This window comes from Ambystoma mexicanum, chromosome 5p, assembly GCF_040938575.1.
Source record: "Ambystoma mexicanum isolate Mex_15411 chromosome 5p, UKY_AmexF1_1, whole genome shotgun sequence".
Taxonomy (NCBI): domain Eukaryota; kingdom Metazoa; phylum Chordata; class Amphibia; order Caudata; family Ambystomatidae; genus Ambystoma; species Ambystoma mexicanum.
In genome coordinates this window covers 1,151,799,793-1,151,814,656 of record NC_090930.1, presented here as the reverse complement: position 1 = coordinate 1,151,814,656, position 14,864 = coordinate 1,151,799,793, and the positions used below count along the sequence as shown (strand labels likewise).

At 46.8% G+C, this 14,864-nt stretch overlaps 1 protein-coding gene across 5 annotated transcripts in view; it reads right to left on the bottom strand.

Moving 5' to 3' along the window:
• Positions 1–14,864, bottom strand: part of KIAA0319 (KIAA0319 ortholog) — an 806,237-nt gene that overhangs the window by 326,942 nt on the left and 464,431 nt on the right. For all 5 annotated transcript variants that reach the window (XM_069613622.1, XM_069613623.1, XM_069613620.1 and 2 more), the window contains one exon: positions 1,230–1,317. In XM_069613622.1, coding sequence (XP_069469723.1) covers positions 1,230–1,317 — 88 coding nt within the window. The remainder of the gene's footprint in view (positions 1–1,229; positions 1,318–14,864) is intronic.

Sequence of the window (14,864 nt, the reverse complement as noted above, 5' to 3'; positions counted from 1 at the left end):
GCAGCTTGTGATAGGAAAGAAGGAGATGAATTGGCTAAAAAAAAATCAATAGTACAGAGAGAAAATAAAAAATAAAAAGATATTTCACTAAGTTGCTTTAAGTTTCGAACATTGGTGACTTTCATTCAGTTGCTGTGGGTGTAAAAAAGTGTTCTGCATTATTTTGGATAGGTCTGATGGGAATCATGCCCTGTAAAAGGTGAAAAATATTGGGGATCGGAAGCCAAATGGGCATGTTTTTAAAAGGGTAGAATTGAACCTTGTTAGAATAATGTAATATTGCTAATAGGCGTTTATTAATTTGAAACGGAATACATCATTGCAGGTCAGTTCTTTTCTACCCAATTATGATTCCTTTATTTGCTGATTTATATCCCTTGAAGTGGTCTTCAAATCACAAAGAGCGTAGTTCTTGGCAGCTTTTAGAAGATCAGATGTGCTTCAATGTTCCTTAACGTTATAGGAGAGAGTGCCAGTGGTGGGCTAGAAGGCAAAGGAACCAGATCTGTCTTATTATGGTGTGGTATGTGGAAAAGTAAGAAGGATTAGAAATAGAGGCGCCTAGGAGTAACATACCGTTTTGGCCTCATTACGACCCAGGCGCTAATGGGTTAACGGCGCCGTAAAAGGCTGCGGCGCCGTTAACCTATTAGCACCTAATTACGAGGTCCCTTTGCGGGACCCGACCTTAACGGCTGGTTTTACTAGCCGTTAAAGTAGGGACCCGCAAAGGGACCTTGGTGCTAAGTACGGTGCCGCAATTTGCGGCACCGTACTTAGCGCCTTCCCCATTCCCATTGAGCCCTATGAGGCAAAAATGGGAATGGGGAAGGGCCATGGCGGCATGGGGAATTACCGCCCCGCTAACTTCGGAATGGGGTGGTAATTCCCCATTCCGCCATGGCGGACACCGGTATGGACCATGGTGCTAATAGCACCATGGTCCTCCGCCTGGGTCGTAATATTTCAGGTGGTACCCAACATGTCATTTGGGGTGCCACATAATGTTATCCCCTCCCAAAGTGTCACTGCATCACAATTAAACCCCAAGTGACATGTGGTGATGGGGTGACAGAATGACTCTGGCACAGCTATTTTCATGTATTGTCATGAAAAATACTGTATATTACTGGACAATAGAAAAACCTTTCCGGGTAATTAACTTTTACATTACAAGCTCTTTATGTACTCTAAAATGGTCCTTTTGTGTAATACGGAAGATGGCTTGCCTGGTTTTACTGTCACATTTACCAGTCCTTCGCCAAACGCATTGTCACCTGAAACTGCAACCTTGAAGACATACAGGCCTGCAGAAAGCTGAAACAAGAAATGTTATATTAATGAATATTAATACAAGCAAGTTTCCAACTAAAAACTGAACCACACATTCAATACTTAACATGTCGAAATAGATCAGTATTCAAGTCAAAGTCAGCAAATGTTCTGATCTGAGCAAACTAGATCTATATTTAAAGATCAGAAAAATACAGTAAAAACTCAAGGGGCCACATCATATAGGTTCAGGAAAATTTGAGCAATTTGCACTTCAGTTTCTTCTTATTATTGGAGTTAAAGAAGAGCTTGAACTGTTCTGTGGCTTTTCGAGGACGGTCCAATTCGGCTGTCCAGGGTTGATACTGGTGTCCCTGAGTTTTAGGAGGGTCAGGGTTTGGTGAAAATATTACGCGATGAGATAAAACTCAAAAGGGAACACATCTAAGCAAGGAGTGATAGGAATGAGGGCTACATCATATGTAGTGTCAGGCCATAAGCTAAAGGACCTACTGTCCAGAGTCCATCCCTAGTTTAAGTGTCAACAAACTCCAGAGTGTCAATCCAGTACAGTGTTATAAAAGTCGCATATCGTCCCAGAGATTTAAGGTGTCCAAGCTCAATACATTAGCAAGGTCCACCTCCATCACAGTGCCAGTTTTTGACCCTTGTACATGACTTCTTCATTTGGGCAGGTGTCCTCGCAACTCCCACCAAAGTCTGGGTGAAAGCCCCAAGCTGGTTACACTGCAGATGCATCTCTAAGGTTCTCCCCCAGACAGTATTTTGGCCCGGTTCTCAGCAGGGTCCTATGCTAGCCTAGCTCCTCAACCTGGCTTCTTTCAAAAATCTGTACCAACTGGTCCACCACCCCTTTCTCTCTTTCCTGACTACTGGTTGGCCTTTTTGGCCTGAACAATTCAGATTCTGCTCTCATATATCTCCTTTCAGCTTTCATGCTGCTACTTGGCCTTTTCGGTATGGCCAACCCGATCTCTGCTCTGTTAATTCTCCTTCATTTTCTCCAAGCAGGAAACTCACAATCTCTTGCTGAAACATCCTTGTAACATGCACCAAGGATGAAGTCTTGTGCCACGTGTTACAGACGCTGATTGAACAATTGTGGAAATAAGTAATATGATTTGTAGAATGACTTACTTATTAGCGTGACACCCTGATATTGGCTTTGGCTTAATAGGCCCACATCTTCCTCAGCCATGTGGCTGTTGAATTTCTTTAGTCAGATGTATTGGGAATTAGGACCCAGGCGGTAAGGGGTTTACGGCGGCGTAAACAGCGCGACCCTTACCGCCTGATTCCGAGGTCCCTTATCGCCATGGAGATTTTAACACCTGCTAAAAGCAGGTGTTAAAATCTCCATGGCGCTAAGGGACCTTGTTGTTAATTGCGCCACCGTAATTTACGGTGGCGTAATTAACGCCTTCCCCACTCCCATTATGCCCTATGGGGCAAAAATGGGAATGGGGAAGGGTAAATGGGTTAATGGGGACTTACCGCCCCACTCACCTCGGAATGGGGCGCTAAGTCCGCCAACCACCATGGCGTAAACGCAGTTTACGCCATGGTGGTAAAGGTACGACCCAGGCGGTAACTTACCGCCTGGGTCGTAATGAGGTCTCATGTGAGTGAATGTGGCGAGCTAGCTGGACCGCTCCAAGATGGGGTTGGGCTGGGCTCTCTCGCCAAGAAATGTTTTCAAATGATGAATTCTTAAGCACATTCGTCCCTATTTAGGGATTAAAAAGTAAACATACCAATGAACTTACATAAAACATTTCTTAAGAATGACATACTGGAAGCTTTATTATAACAAATTATTAAGGATGTGGTCGATTGGGAGAGATGAAAGTAAGAGGGTGTGGTGACTGGGACAGCGGGTCAGAGGAGCGGAAAAACAGTGTACTCACAATAAAGGGGCTCACTGGGAAATCTCCAAAGTTCCCTGCAGGCCAGTCCAACACTGATCCCAGCCCACGGATCCAGCTCTGTAATCCTCCACTGAACAAACAAACCTGTTTGCAAGTGCTCGCACTGTGTTTCCTTCCCTGCAGCCGAGTAGTTTCTTCTTTATTTTGGACTGCTCCCATGCCAAGGACTCACAAATCCAGCGTGCCCTGTGTTACAACACCTACTCCAAGCCTAGAACCGAGATTAGGGAAAGCAGTTTTGCAGAAAAAAAACGTTTGCACTGAACTGTAAAACATGTGCTCTGGGGCTGATTTACTCAGGGTTTTAATCCTTCTGGAGACAAGTAAAATTGTGAGCTCCTTGTTTGCCTTCCACAAAGCATATTGGCACCAGAATGGTCTGTGGTGTGTGGCGTACCAGAAGAAAGACTAGGACAAGAAGTTGTGAAGTAGCACCTGGAGTGTTCTTATGCGCATAATGGAATTACCATAACAAATAATCTTGGACCCAAATAACCGGACAGATTGAAATACTACTTTATCATCAGTCCTGGTGAACAAACAGATTGCAGCTCACACACTCTTGGTTACATTTCGGATGCACAAAGACGTTATACCTCGATGAGGGTCATCTGTGACGTCATCGTATGTGGCAAATAATAAAACCTATCAGGTGGAAAGATTGGTTAAGGGAACATATCTACTTATAGGTTCTAGAAGTGTTAATATCACGATTTGCTACCCACATCTAGTAGGCCTGCCTTGAACATCCCTCTAACTACATATAATAATACAAACTTTAGCAGCATAACAGCAGCAGATTGGTCCTTGCAACAATGTATACTCACTATTGCATAGGCCCTCTGATTGGTTGGCATTTTCTCCCAACCTTGGACACTCGGCTCGTTAGCAGCACGTAAGCAAAACGAAACCTAGTTGCGGAGAAAAACGTCAGACTTCTGCCCACTTGCCCAATTAGTTTACCATCTCTCATCAGCTAAGCTTTCAGCCAAGGCTGCTCCTTTGTACTTGACAATGCATGATGTTCTCTTCTCCAGAACTTTAAGAGGAGTTAAGGTACATCGTTATCTTCGCCTGAGGATTATGAAGGGAGTAATTTCTTACCTGTAACTCAATTTCTCCATCAACGTTTTTATGGGTGCTTAAGGCTGCACCAATAGGACGTAAAGTATAAATAGCCCCGCTGCTGCGGCTTTCCTTCAGATTTTAACCTCACCAAAATGGAGGAACTCAAACTTATGTTTGCCTGAAGGGGGAAGGCCAGAGGGTGTATGTGAATCCATGAAAGATACCAACGCTGGAGAAATGGAGTTACAGGTAAGAAACTACTCCCTTCTCCAGCCTTGGATCTTTCATGGATTCACATGCTGTGAATAGACTACATAGCAGTATGATAATCTGGAGGTGCAAACAAGACCCATATAATGAAACAAATGATGGTGCCAGGATAACGAGAGCAACTGGTAGAAAAAAGGCAGAAGGTAATAAATCAAATCATAATTTTTATTTTATTTTAGATGAGTGTAAACATCATCATTGGACATCTTTAATTAATTCATTTTTTATAAAAAAAAAAAACATCCTAAATTTCAGGCATTCATACATTCATTTAACTGATTCAGATCCTAAAACATTTAGATTAAATTATTTTAAGAATTTAAGAAAGTTCAAATTCAATTCCATTGCGTTGCTAATAGTAGTTCACTCCAGACAAAATATTAACTATTAGTGGCCATAGATATGAATCTTCTTTATCAAACAGGCTTCCTGGTAAATAGTTTCGACTTGGATGATTATATCTGTCTTCATCAGGATTGGAAGAACTTTTTACAAAATTCTAAAATCAAACAAAAAATTTAAAAAATTTCAATTAAAATACTATTAAAATATACCAGACTGTCTCTTTTCACTCAGTTGCTCCCATCAAACTACAAAGTCCAAACCCAGGGAGAGGCCTATGTGGTCTATCTCTGTACCCAACTGAGGTTCAGCTTACTGGACGGAACTATTAACCATTGATCCAGTTCCTAATACTCACAAATGCCTAAATACAGCACATGTCAAAGAAACCACAAAATATCTATATGTGTAGTTTCTCAGCCCCATCTACCTATGTACAAGGTAGAATGGTAAATTTAGAAGGAAAAAGCATTGTTTCCCAATCTTTAGACACTGTCAATTAGTGCCAACATGCTCCCCCCTAATCCCACACCCTGCCTCCTGCATGTCTCCATTCAGCTTCAATAAGACAAAAGACGTACCTGGGAACCACATGAGGTTCGCCGTCAAATTAGTGCTTCGGCAACCTCTGGTATATGTCAGAGGTGCTGAATATGGTTTTAGTTTCAATAGTTTCTGATGTACATCAGAGATGCTGTGGTTAAGCCAACCCTGGAAAACAAACAGAAACAACAGACAAGAAAAGCGTATTAGATCCCAGTGTGTATTTTACTCTAAAAGCCCACACTAGTGGCCAAACAAGACCCATGCCAGAAGCTTCTGATTCTGCAAAATGTGGCCGTCAGACTGGCTCTTAACGCTCCTAGGCTCTCCATTCACATGATCTTCTCCAACGCCTTAATTGCCTGCCAGTTAAAGCTAGGGTGAGCTTTAAGATTTTATGCACGGTTCACCGTGCTATTCACTCTGTGGGAGCATAATTTCTTCAATCTGAGGTCTCCCTCTACCAACCTACAAGGGCACTTTGCTCTGCCAATCAATTTTTGTTGTGTGTCCCTCATTTCCGGTTCGCCTGGGCTGGAGGCAGATCATTTTCTGTGCTGGCCCCGTCATTTTGGAATGCTCTCCTGCAGTGCATTAGAAGCAACCATGATTTACTTAGCTTTCGTAAACAACTTAAAACACTTCTCTTTTAGAGTGAGCTGGTTCCCCTCTTCCTCTCTGCTCCGATTACTGCCTAGATGCCATCCGGCCCTTGTAGCACTCTAGAAATATCTTCACAATACAATACAATAGAATGCCCGCCCCAGGCAATCACGAACCAACAATAGACAAGCATACAGTTTCAGTTCGAAAAACCGAAAACATCAGCAAAAACCAACCCCCGGAAGCTCGGGGGCTTACCTTATTGGAACAGACATTGGAGGACTGCACGCCCCACTTGCACATCCTCCACATTATGACGACCCAGACAGTAGTGTCTGGTGAAGTTGTGTGGCACAGCCCATGTTACTGCTTGGCAAATGTAACTGAGCAGTACGCTGGCCCACAGCGCCGCCGACAATGCAGTGGACCTCGTAGAATGGGCCCTGGGAGTCGACTGCAATGGCTTGCCGACCTTGTTGTGGCAAAAGGAAATCATAGACGACACCCAACGGGAAAGGCCCTGCTTTGAAATCAGCTTCCCCTTGTTGGAGGGGCCGAAAGTCACAAATAGCTGTCCCGACGTTCTGAAGGACTAAGTCCTCTCCAGGTAAAACTTCAATGCCCTCTCGATATCCAGGGAATGTAGCGCTTTCTCCGCTGGAGTGGACGCCTTTGGAAAAAAGGTGGGCAACGCCAAGGTAGCGTTCTTATGGGACTCCGAGGGAATCTTTGGAATAAAGTGAGGATTGGTAGATAGAAGAACCTTGTCCCTCATGAAGCGCAGATACGGGGGTCAATAACCAGAGCCTGAAGTACGGAAACCCTCCTGGCAGACGTGATGGGCACCAGAAAACAAACCTTCCATGTGAGAAACTTCAAAGCCGCTGTGGACATGGGTTCAAAAAGTGGTTTCATGAGCGTCGAGAGTACCAAGTTGAGACTCCAGACCAGAGACAACTTCTTCTTTGGGGGGAACATCCTGAAAAGGCCTTTGAGGAAATGTTTAATCAGCCTGTCACTGAACAGCAGTGTAGCGTTGCGCTGCCTCGTGAACCGAGAGATGGCAGCCGAATGGACCTTGATCGACGACAATGCCAGAAAATAAGGCAGGAGTTGTGGAGGCGAAACCTGCAATGGCTGCATGTTCGGCTGCTGCACGCACCAGACACAGAACCTTTTCCACTTTCGGCTGTAAGACACGTTGGTAGACAGCGCCCTTGCAGCCAAGATGCAGCGACAGTCCCATGGAATGCTTAGGTGCACAAATTCGGCTGAGGGAGCCGGGGTTGTGATGCCACACCTGTCCTTCGTTCTGTGACAGAAGATCCGGCTCTGACCCCAGATGAAGAGGGTCGTCCACTGCCAGGTGAAGAAGGTCGGAGAAACAGGTCTATCGAGGCCAGAACAGGGTTATCAGGAACACCTTGCACACCATCTGGATCATTTTACGGATCAGAGGAAATGGAGGGAACGCATATGCAAACAGGCCCATCGACTGGAATGAGAATGCATCCCCCCGTTGAGTCCGGATGAGCCACCCTGCTGCCAAAGAGACTGCACTGCCTGTTTTCTGGGCTGGTGAATAAGTCCAGCGGGGGAGTCCCCCATTTTCTGAATACCCTCGCCACCTGGCCGTCCTTCAGTCGCCATTCGTGCATCTGAACTGAGTCTCTGCTGAGAGCATCCGCCTGCTCGTTCTGAACCCCTAGCAAATAGTAAGCCACCAGTTGAATCTTGTGTGCTATGGCATAGTGCCAGACTGCCTGAGCCTCCTTGGATAGGAGCTATGAATGTATGCCCCCTTGCTTTCAGAGATAAAACATAGTTGTGTTGTCTGTCAGAACCCGGATCACCAAGCCCTGAATGCGGGGCAAAAAAGACTTCAGTGCCCAGTGTACTGCCCTCAACTCCAGAACGTTGATGTGCAACAAAGCCTCCTGCAGGGACCATAGGCCTTGGACCTGAAACTTGTCAAGGTGAGCTCCCCAACCCACCTTGGAAGCGGCTGTTACGATCGTATACGGAAAGTCTGGCTCCAGTAGGGCCATACCCCGTACTATGTTGCCGGAGCAAGTCCACCATTGCAGGGCGTCAACCAGCGCCCTGGAGATGAGAATCTTGTCGGACCAGGAGCTTAGAACCTGTGACCATCTTGAAGTGAGAAACTCCTGTACAGGCCGCATGAAAAGCTGACAATTCGGAATGAGTGGGATGCAGGATGCCATGGAGCCTAGAAGAGACATGTACACCTGGACCGTGATCGACGTGCCCCGGCACCAAGGAACCCGCCATGGATGCCAGCTTCTCTATCCTTTCCACAGATGTCTTCACCAGATTGAGATGTGTATGAAAATAAGCCCCCAGAAAAACCAAGTCCCTGGAGGGCGTCAGACAAGATTTGGCAAAGTTGACCGAAAAAACCCAGATGCTGCAGCAGGTTCATAGCCGCTTGGAGAGACTCTGATGCCTGTTGACGAGTCACCCCGTGACCAACCAGTCGTCCAGGTTCCGATAAACATGGTGACCTTCCCTGCGGAGGTAAACCGCTACTGGAGCCAGGTACTTGGTGAATGTCCTGGGAGCCGACTTGAGGTCAAAGGGGAGGAACCGAAACTGGTAATGCTCATCGCCGACCACAAACCGTAGAAACTTGCGATGTTTGGGGTGCATCGGGATATGGAAATAAGCATCTTCTAGATCCAAGGATGGCAGGAACTCCCCAGGCTGCACCGCCCAAATAACATGCTGCAACTTTAGCATCCTGAACTTTTGGAGTTTCACATTTCTGTTTAGCAGCCTTAGGTCCAGAATGGGTTGCCACTTTCCATTCAGTTTTTTGGTGATGAAAAACCAGGAGTAGGTTCCTTGTCATCTTTCCGACTTCAGGACCTTTTCTATAGCCCCTTTCTCCAGCTATCAATCGCACCGCCTGCCGCAGGACCTGCAGATGCGGCTGCGAGACCGCCACTGGTTGAATAGGGAGTGGTGGACGCCAGAACTCACAAGTGACCTTACTGCACTGCATCTAGCACCCATCGGTCCGTCGTAATCAAACGCTATTCGTTGACATGTTGCGCTTCTCTCCCTCCAAGTCGACGGTCCTTGTGGCATTCATGGTTGAGGCTTGGACTGGCAGCCTCTAGTAGAGGAGGAGGCGGAACCTCTCTTCCGCTGACTTTGATTGTCCTTGGCTCACTGAGCTGACAGGTAAGATCGATGAAACCCCTGAGAGGACTAGCCGGAGTGGCAGTAGCCTTGGTCGCACGATCCGGTAAACCTGGCGTTCCCTGAACTTTCCTGAAATGAGCAAAAGGGCCGAAACAAACGCCTACCCTGTAGCATTGCCAGGGATCTCACTGTATCGGAATCTTCCTTCATATTCTTTAGAGCCTCGTCAATCTTCTCCCCAAACAGCTGCTGCCCCTCACAGGGCATGTCCACCACTTTATGCTGCACTTCAGAGTGGAAATCGGTACAACGCAACCATGCTTGCCACCAGAGGATGAACCCATTATTTATTGGTTTAAACCTGGACTCCGCCAGGTCCACAGCAATATTAATGCTATGATTGGAGGCTTCCTCCGCCTCACGAACCAGAAGCATTGGATCCTTACGCTGCTGTTCAGGCAGATGGTCCAGCAGCGGTGCCAACCTGTGCCACATTTCCCTGTTGTAGCGCGCCATAATGGCCAACGAGTTGGCCGCCTTCACCATCAAGCATCCAGTTTACGGGCCCTCATTGTCCGGTGGAGTCGCACACTTATGCTGGCTACGCGCCTTCGTACTGGCAGCCAGCGACTCAACCAACTCGGGCGTGGGCTGTGATGTGAGGCACTTTGGCGTGGACTCAGGCACCTTAAAAGTTTTCTCCAAGTTGCCCTTGATTGCAGGCTCTGTGAAAGGATGGCGTGTTGTGCGGAGCCCTTGCTGCCACACGTGGTCCAAGATGGGGATAGAGAAGACTGCCTTCTGCCTTTTCCCCAGATGATCGAATAAAAATCAGTTGTTTCTCTCCTCCTCTGGAGTAAGGCCAAACTCGTGGCAAGCCTTGTCCATCATGATATGAAAAGTGCTGACATTCTTGGGGGCGAGGGCTGTGCTGGACTGCTCAGCGGATCCAACTCTGGGTCCATATCCCAGGTATCCGCCCGCCGGGGCGAGGATGACACTGTCGAGAACGTGTTTTGCGGGACACTATCGGGTTCAGACTCCACCAGCTCCCCTTCTTCCTGATCCCTACGAGGAGGGGTGCATCCCCTAGGAGATGGAAACGGAGGCCGAACCTGGGGAGACTTCCTTGGTGGACCCTGGCGAGGGGTACCCATCACCTCCTTCGGTCGGGGAATGGCTGGAACCTCCCACCCCAAGGGCTTCACCGGGGTTTGGGCCACTGGGAGCTGGGCATCCAACTGCCCGAGGAACGACTGCAGTGTAGTCAGTACCTGCATGGAGAGCAGGGAGTGTGGGTTTACCAACGGATACTGAGGCGGAACAGCCCCCAGGCCGGACAACGTGGATGGAACAGCTGGCCGTAGGCCCAATGCGCAAGGGTCCAGGAACGGATGAGACTCCTCCTCCGGACTCGAGGCCAAAAGGTAGGTGGAGGAATCTTGCTTTAGAATCTCCATCGAGAGCAACAGCGCAAAGACGGCCCCAGACTACCACGGCGCCTCCCCGGAAGGCAATGAACCTCCATCAGACCCCAGCGGACCCACGGAACTCGGCAAGTCACACACCCGCAGAAACAGTCGTCGTCGAGGCAGTCATCAACATCATGGTCGCCAGTCAGGTCGTCGCTGAGGTAGTCATCAGCAAGGTGGAGGAAAGGATCAGTGGCACCACATCGGTCGTCGACGGGGGCACTGTCAAGCTCGTAGTCTGCGGAATTGAGGCCTCACTTGGCGGTATGTGCTTCACCGGTGAAAATGACAGATTGGATGCAGAGCTGGAAAGACATCTGGAAGACTCTTTGCTCAATGGCGAATGACGCCGGTCCTTCAATGACAATGCGATGGACCCCCAGGCTTCTGAATCCATCGACTTCTCAGGCCAAGATACCTGCGTGCCTGGAGCGAGGCCTCCAGACCCCGTGCCTGTTTGCAACGGCCTTGTCCCCGCAGACTCACCGCCCTTTCCTAAACCTGAAACCAGGTCTGCCCCGGGTGTGGTTTCCGATTGCGTCCTCTGGCGCGGAGAGGACCTCGTCGCCAAAGAAGCGGAAGACTTGCCCCCGCGGACCAAACCAACCTCTGATTCCAGATAGGCCCCTTTGTTCAACCAGCAAATGAGCTGCCGGTTACGGTCTTTAAGCGCCTTCTGGGAGAACCACCTGTCAAATCTTGCAGTTCTCCATGGAGTGATTGGGGTGCAGGCAATACAGACAGTTCGCATGACCGTCCCCTTCATACATGTTTTGAGGCCGCAGGTCTCGCATGGCCGGAACAACTATTTCTTTGGGCCCACAGATGACATGATGGGCCTGAAACACACCGTAGCAATGAAGCCGTAGAAAATTGGAAGAGCAAAAACAATTCTCAAGAGAGAACACAAGATGATCCCAACAGTTTGGAGATGGTTGGAATCTGAAGTGAAGCCGCAGAGGCGCAGCTATATATACTGGACGTCCTATTGGTGCAGCCTAAAGCACCCATAAAGACGTCGATAGGACACTTAAAGTGTCGAAGTTTTCCATAGAAAAACTGCTATATTAAAGTTACCGAGGTTTCCCAGCCTGGCAACGGGAAATATTCACAGCATGTGAATCCATGAAAGTTCCAAGTCTGGAGAATAGGCCTTGTTTTCTGGTCTTGCACCACATGTGAGGAGATCATGATTGTGTCCATACTGTCTTCTTATTTAGTGCTATTTGATTAAATTATCCTGGGTGTCATTGCTCTCTTCAGTCTCTAGAGACTTGGTTTTTACGCCGCACATATGTATTTCTGCATCTTTAATTGTCAACACTTGGCATCCACAAATGTTCTCTCATTTACTTAATCTAACATAAATATGTTCTGCATATGTTGATTAACTTCATTCATGCCCCTTTTGCCCTGCAGTAGCTTCTCACTGTGGCATCTTTGATTTCTGGCCAACAGCTATTCTTTGTTCGTACACAAATCCATTCTCCAACGTCTGTCAGCTCTGCAGCCCTGGTATCTTTCCTTAAGACCTTTCACTTACTATTATTCAAAGCCGACATCCATCTTTTCAACATGGCCGCTTTACCCGTTTTATGTTTTCTACTGCAGCAAGCTTCTATGTGACTCGTCTACCTTGCATTTCTGCATATATACTTTCAATACTCTTCTGGTCATGTATCTTCTTTGTATATATGGTTTCCTCTCAGTTATATATATATGTTTTCTTTGTTTCTTCAGTTACATCTTCATTCTTTAAGTATTTTCATATTGTTTCAGTGCATCATCGTCTCTTCTCTTTATGACATCACTTTGCTCTTGTCAGGTCTTGTCAGGTTTTCTTTACAGCTCCTTGATATTCAGTGGCACCTGCAAATCTCCTGCTACCACTTCAGTTAGTGGGTACATTTGGTACGGTCGTCGAAGTGCATAATCTTCTCTGATACACCCTATGTGGTATTGGGAGTATACCTGGTGTCATGCACAGTGCCTTTAGCTTCTTCATCCAGTATGACGAAGGTGAGGGGGTGGGTTCTTCCAATGACGTATGTGTCTGCTTCTCTACATAAAGAAGACATGCTTTTACTACAGGAGTTTTGTTTAAATTAAAGATATTGCCTTACTGAGTCGATAGCTAATGTCCTCGTCAATATTAATCAAAATAATAAAGCCTGTCCACTGTCCAAACCCTAACTTCTAAACTGGCCCTACCACTTAGAACAAAAACAACAAAAACGGGAAAGCAGGACAATATAGGTTGCCCTCAATGTTCATTACTCTGCCGTCTCACAATCTTTCCAGCATTCTCTTCTAATTTCAGTTTCCACAATTATTTAATTGGAGGCAGGTCTCCTGATTTTATCAGTTTGTTTCCATCTTGCCAGAGTTCCGAATAAAGAAAAGTTTTTCCTCAGGTATGTAGCATAAACTCTCCAGTTACATAAAAATGTAATTCTCTCAGTAGTTGTAGATGAAGGAGTATTTCTTTAATATTCCACCACCAACTACGTGGGTCTCTCCCCACAAGATTCCAGTCATGCTTGATTCGGATTTCCCCTTGGTATGGATCCTTACTTGTTTTATAAGGCCCTCCTGGTTCCCTTGGTTCTCTTGTTCCCAGTTTGCCACTTTATTCATAGGGTATGTGTATCCCCTCCTAATATATCTTTCTCTTGGTTTTGGTTTCCGGCTTTTGGCCAATTCAAAAGATCGGGTTTATAGGGCTCCCTAGTCACTTATAGTATGTATGTCAGTTTCCCTCTCTGGGCGTTATTGCTCTTGTAGGGATCTATATTCTTCATTCCTTCTCCCGTTCTCACAGTTTGGTCTCTGTGCCTCCCTCTACTGCGAGCAACCCACGTACGTTCTCCATAGCAGGTCCTGCTACAGCAAGGTGGCTTTGACCCATTGATGATGGTGCCCTCTCCCAGCTCCGGTGCGTCCTCTCCTAAAGGCCAGCCGAGCTTTTCTTTGCTTGCTGCTATGTTTCACCCTCTCTGATTCCATGTAGTGTGAGTGAGGGACTCTCACTCGCCTGGTTCAGCATTGTTTCCTGGACTCCAGGCCCACCACATCCTCTGCGTTGCCAAGCCTTCCCTCTGTGTCTCGTCCGCCATGTTTCCCGTTCTCTCTTATTTTTCCTGGTTTCTCTCCAAAGTCTTCCTCCAGACCTTGTTCTGTGTCCTTCTCCACTCCACAGCTGGCTCTGCTCAGCAGCACGACTTCTCCTCCCACTAACATTGGTATGTTGGAGGCTTGCCTCTGCATATCATTTCTCGTCCTCCATTCAACGGGTAAAGTCCTTTTATTCTTGTTACCAGATAATAAAGGAGTGTGTTTAACTGCCAGCATTGCATTGAGACAACTGTTACAATGCACTTACTACATTATTTGGGATTCCACAACCAACAGTTGTAGGGAGATCCTTACCAAATGGGAGTCCCTGTTCCTGGTGGGGAGTCACTCCCAGTGAGTTCTCACTTTCCCAAACCCCTATGGAGGGTTTTGCTTAGCAGGCTCACCTCCCTTGCCTCAAAGGGGTGGTCCCCCCAAGGAAGAAGGGACAAAGCGTTCAGATTCATCACAGACCCTCCCGTTAAGCATAAGGCCCCCTTCACTTGCAAGGGGAAAGGACTACACAAATCCAAAATTTCTTGTTCGTTTTCTTTTTACACAAATCCAAAATTTCTTGTTCGTTTTCTTTGTGATGTTCAACAGAAAAGCAAAAAGTTGATGATCCAAAAACCATCTCATAACACAGGCATTTGAATCCTTTCTCAAACTCATCCAGGTAAGAGGTGAGTGGTCGGTTATCAGTCGAAACTTCCTCTCTGTTAAAAAACAAGGAAGACTGGCCAAAGCCCACTTGATTGCTAGGGCTTCCAATTAAACTGTGGCATAACCCTGTTCTCGAGGAAACAACTTCCTATTGGTGTATAGGCCAGAGTGTTCAAATCCATTGTGCTCCTAAGAAAGGAATGCCCCCAGGCCCACTTTAGAAGCGTGGGTTTGGATTACCAATTCCCTGTTGAAATTGGGAATTTTTAGTACACAGGTTCTGGCACAGCATTTGTTTTAGCCTGACGAAGCTTCACTGGTCTGTCTCGTCCCAGAAAAGTGTTTGAGGTTGTGCATTCTTTAACATATTCATTATTCCTTAAAGCATGAGTGATTTCAT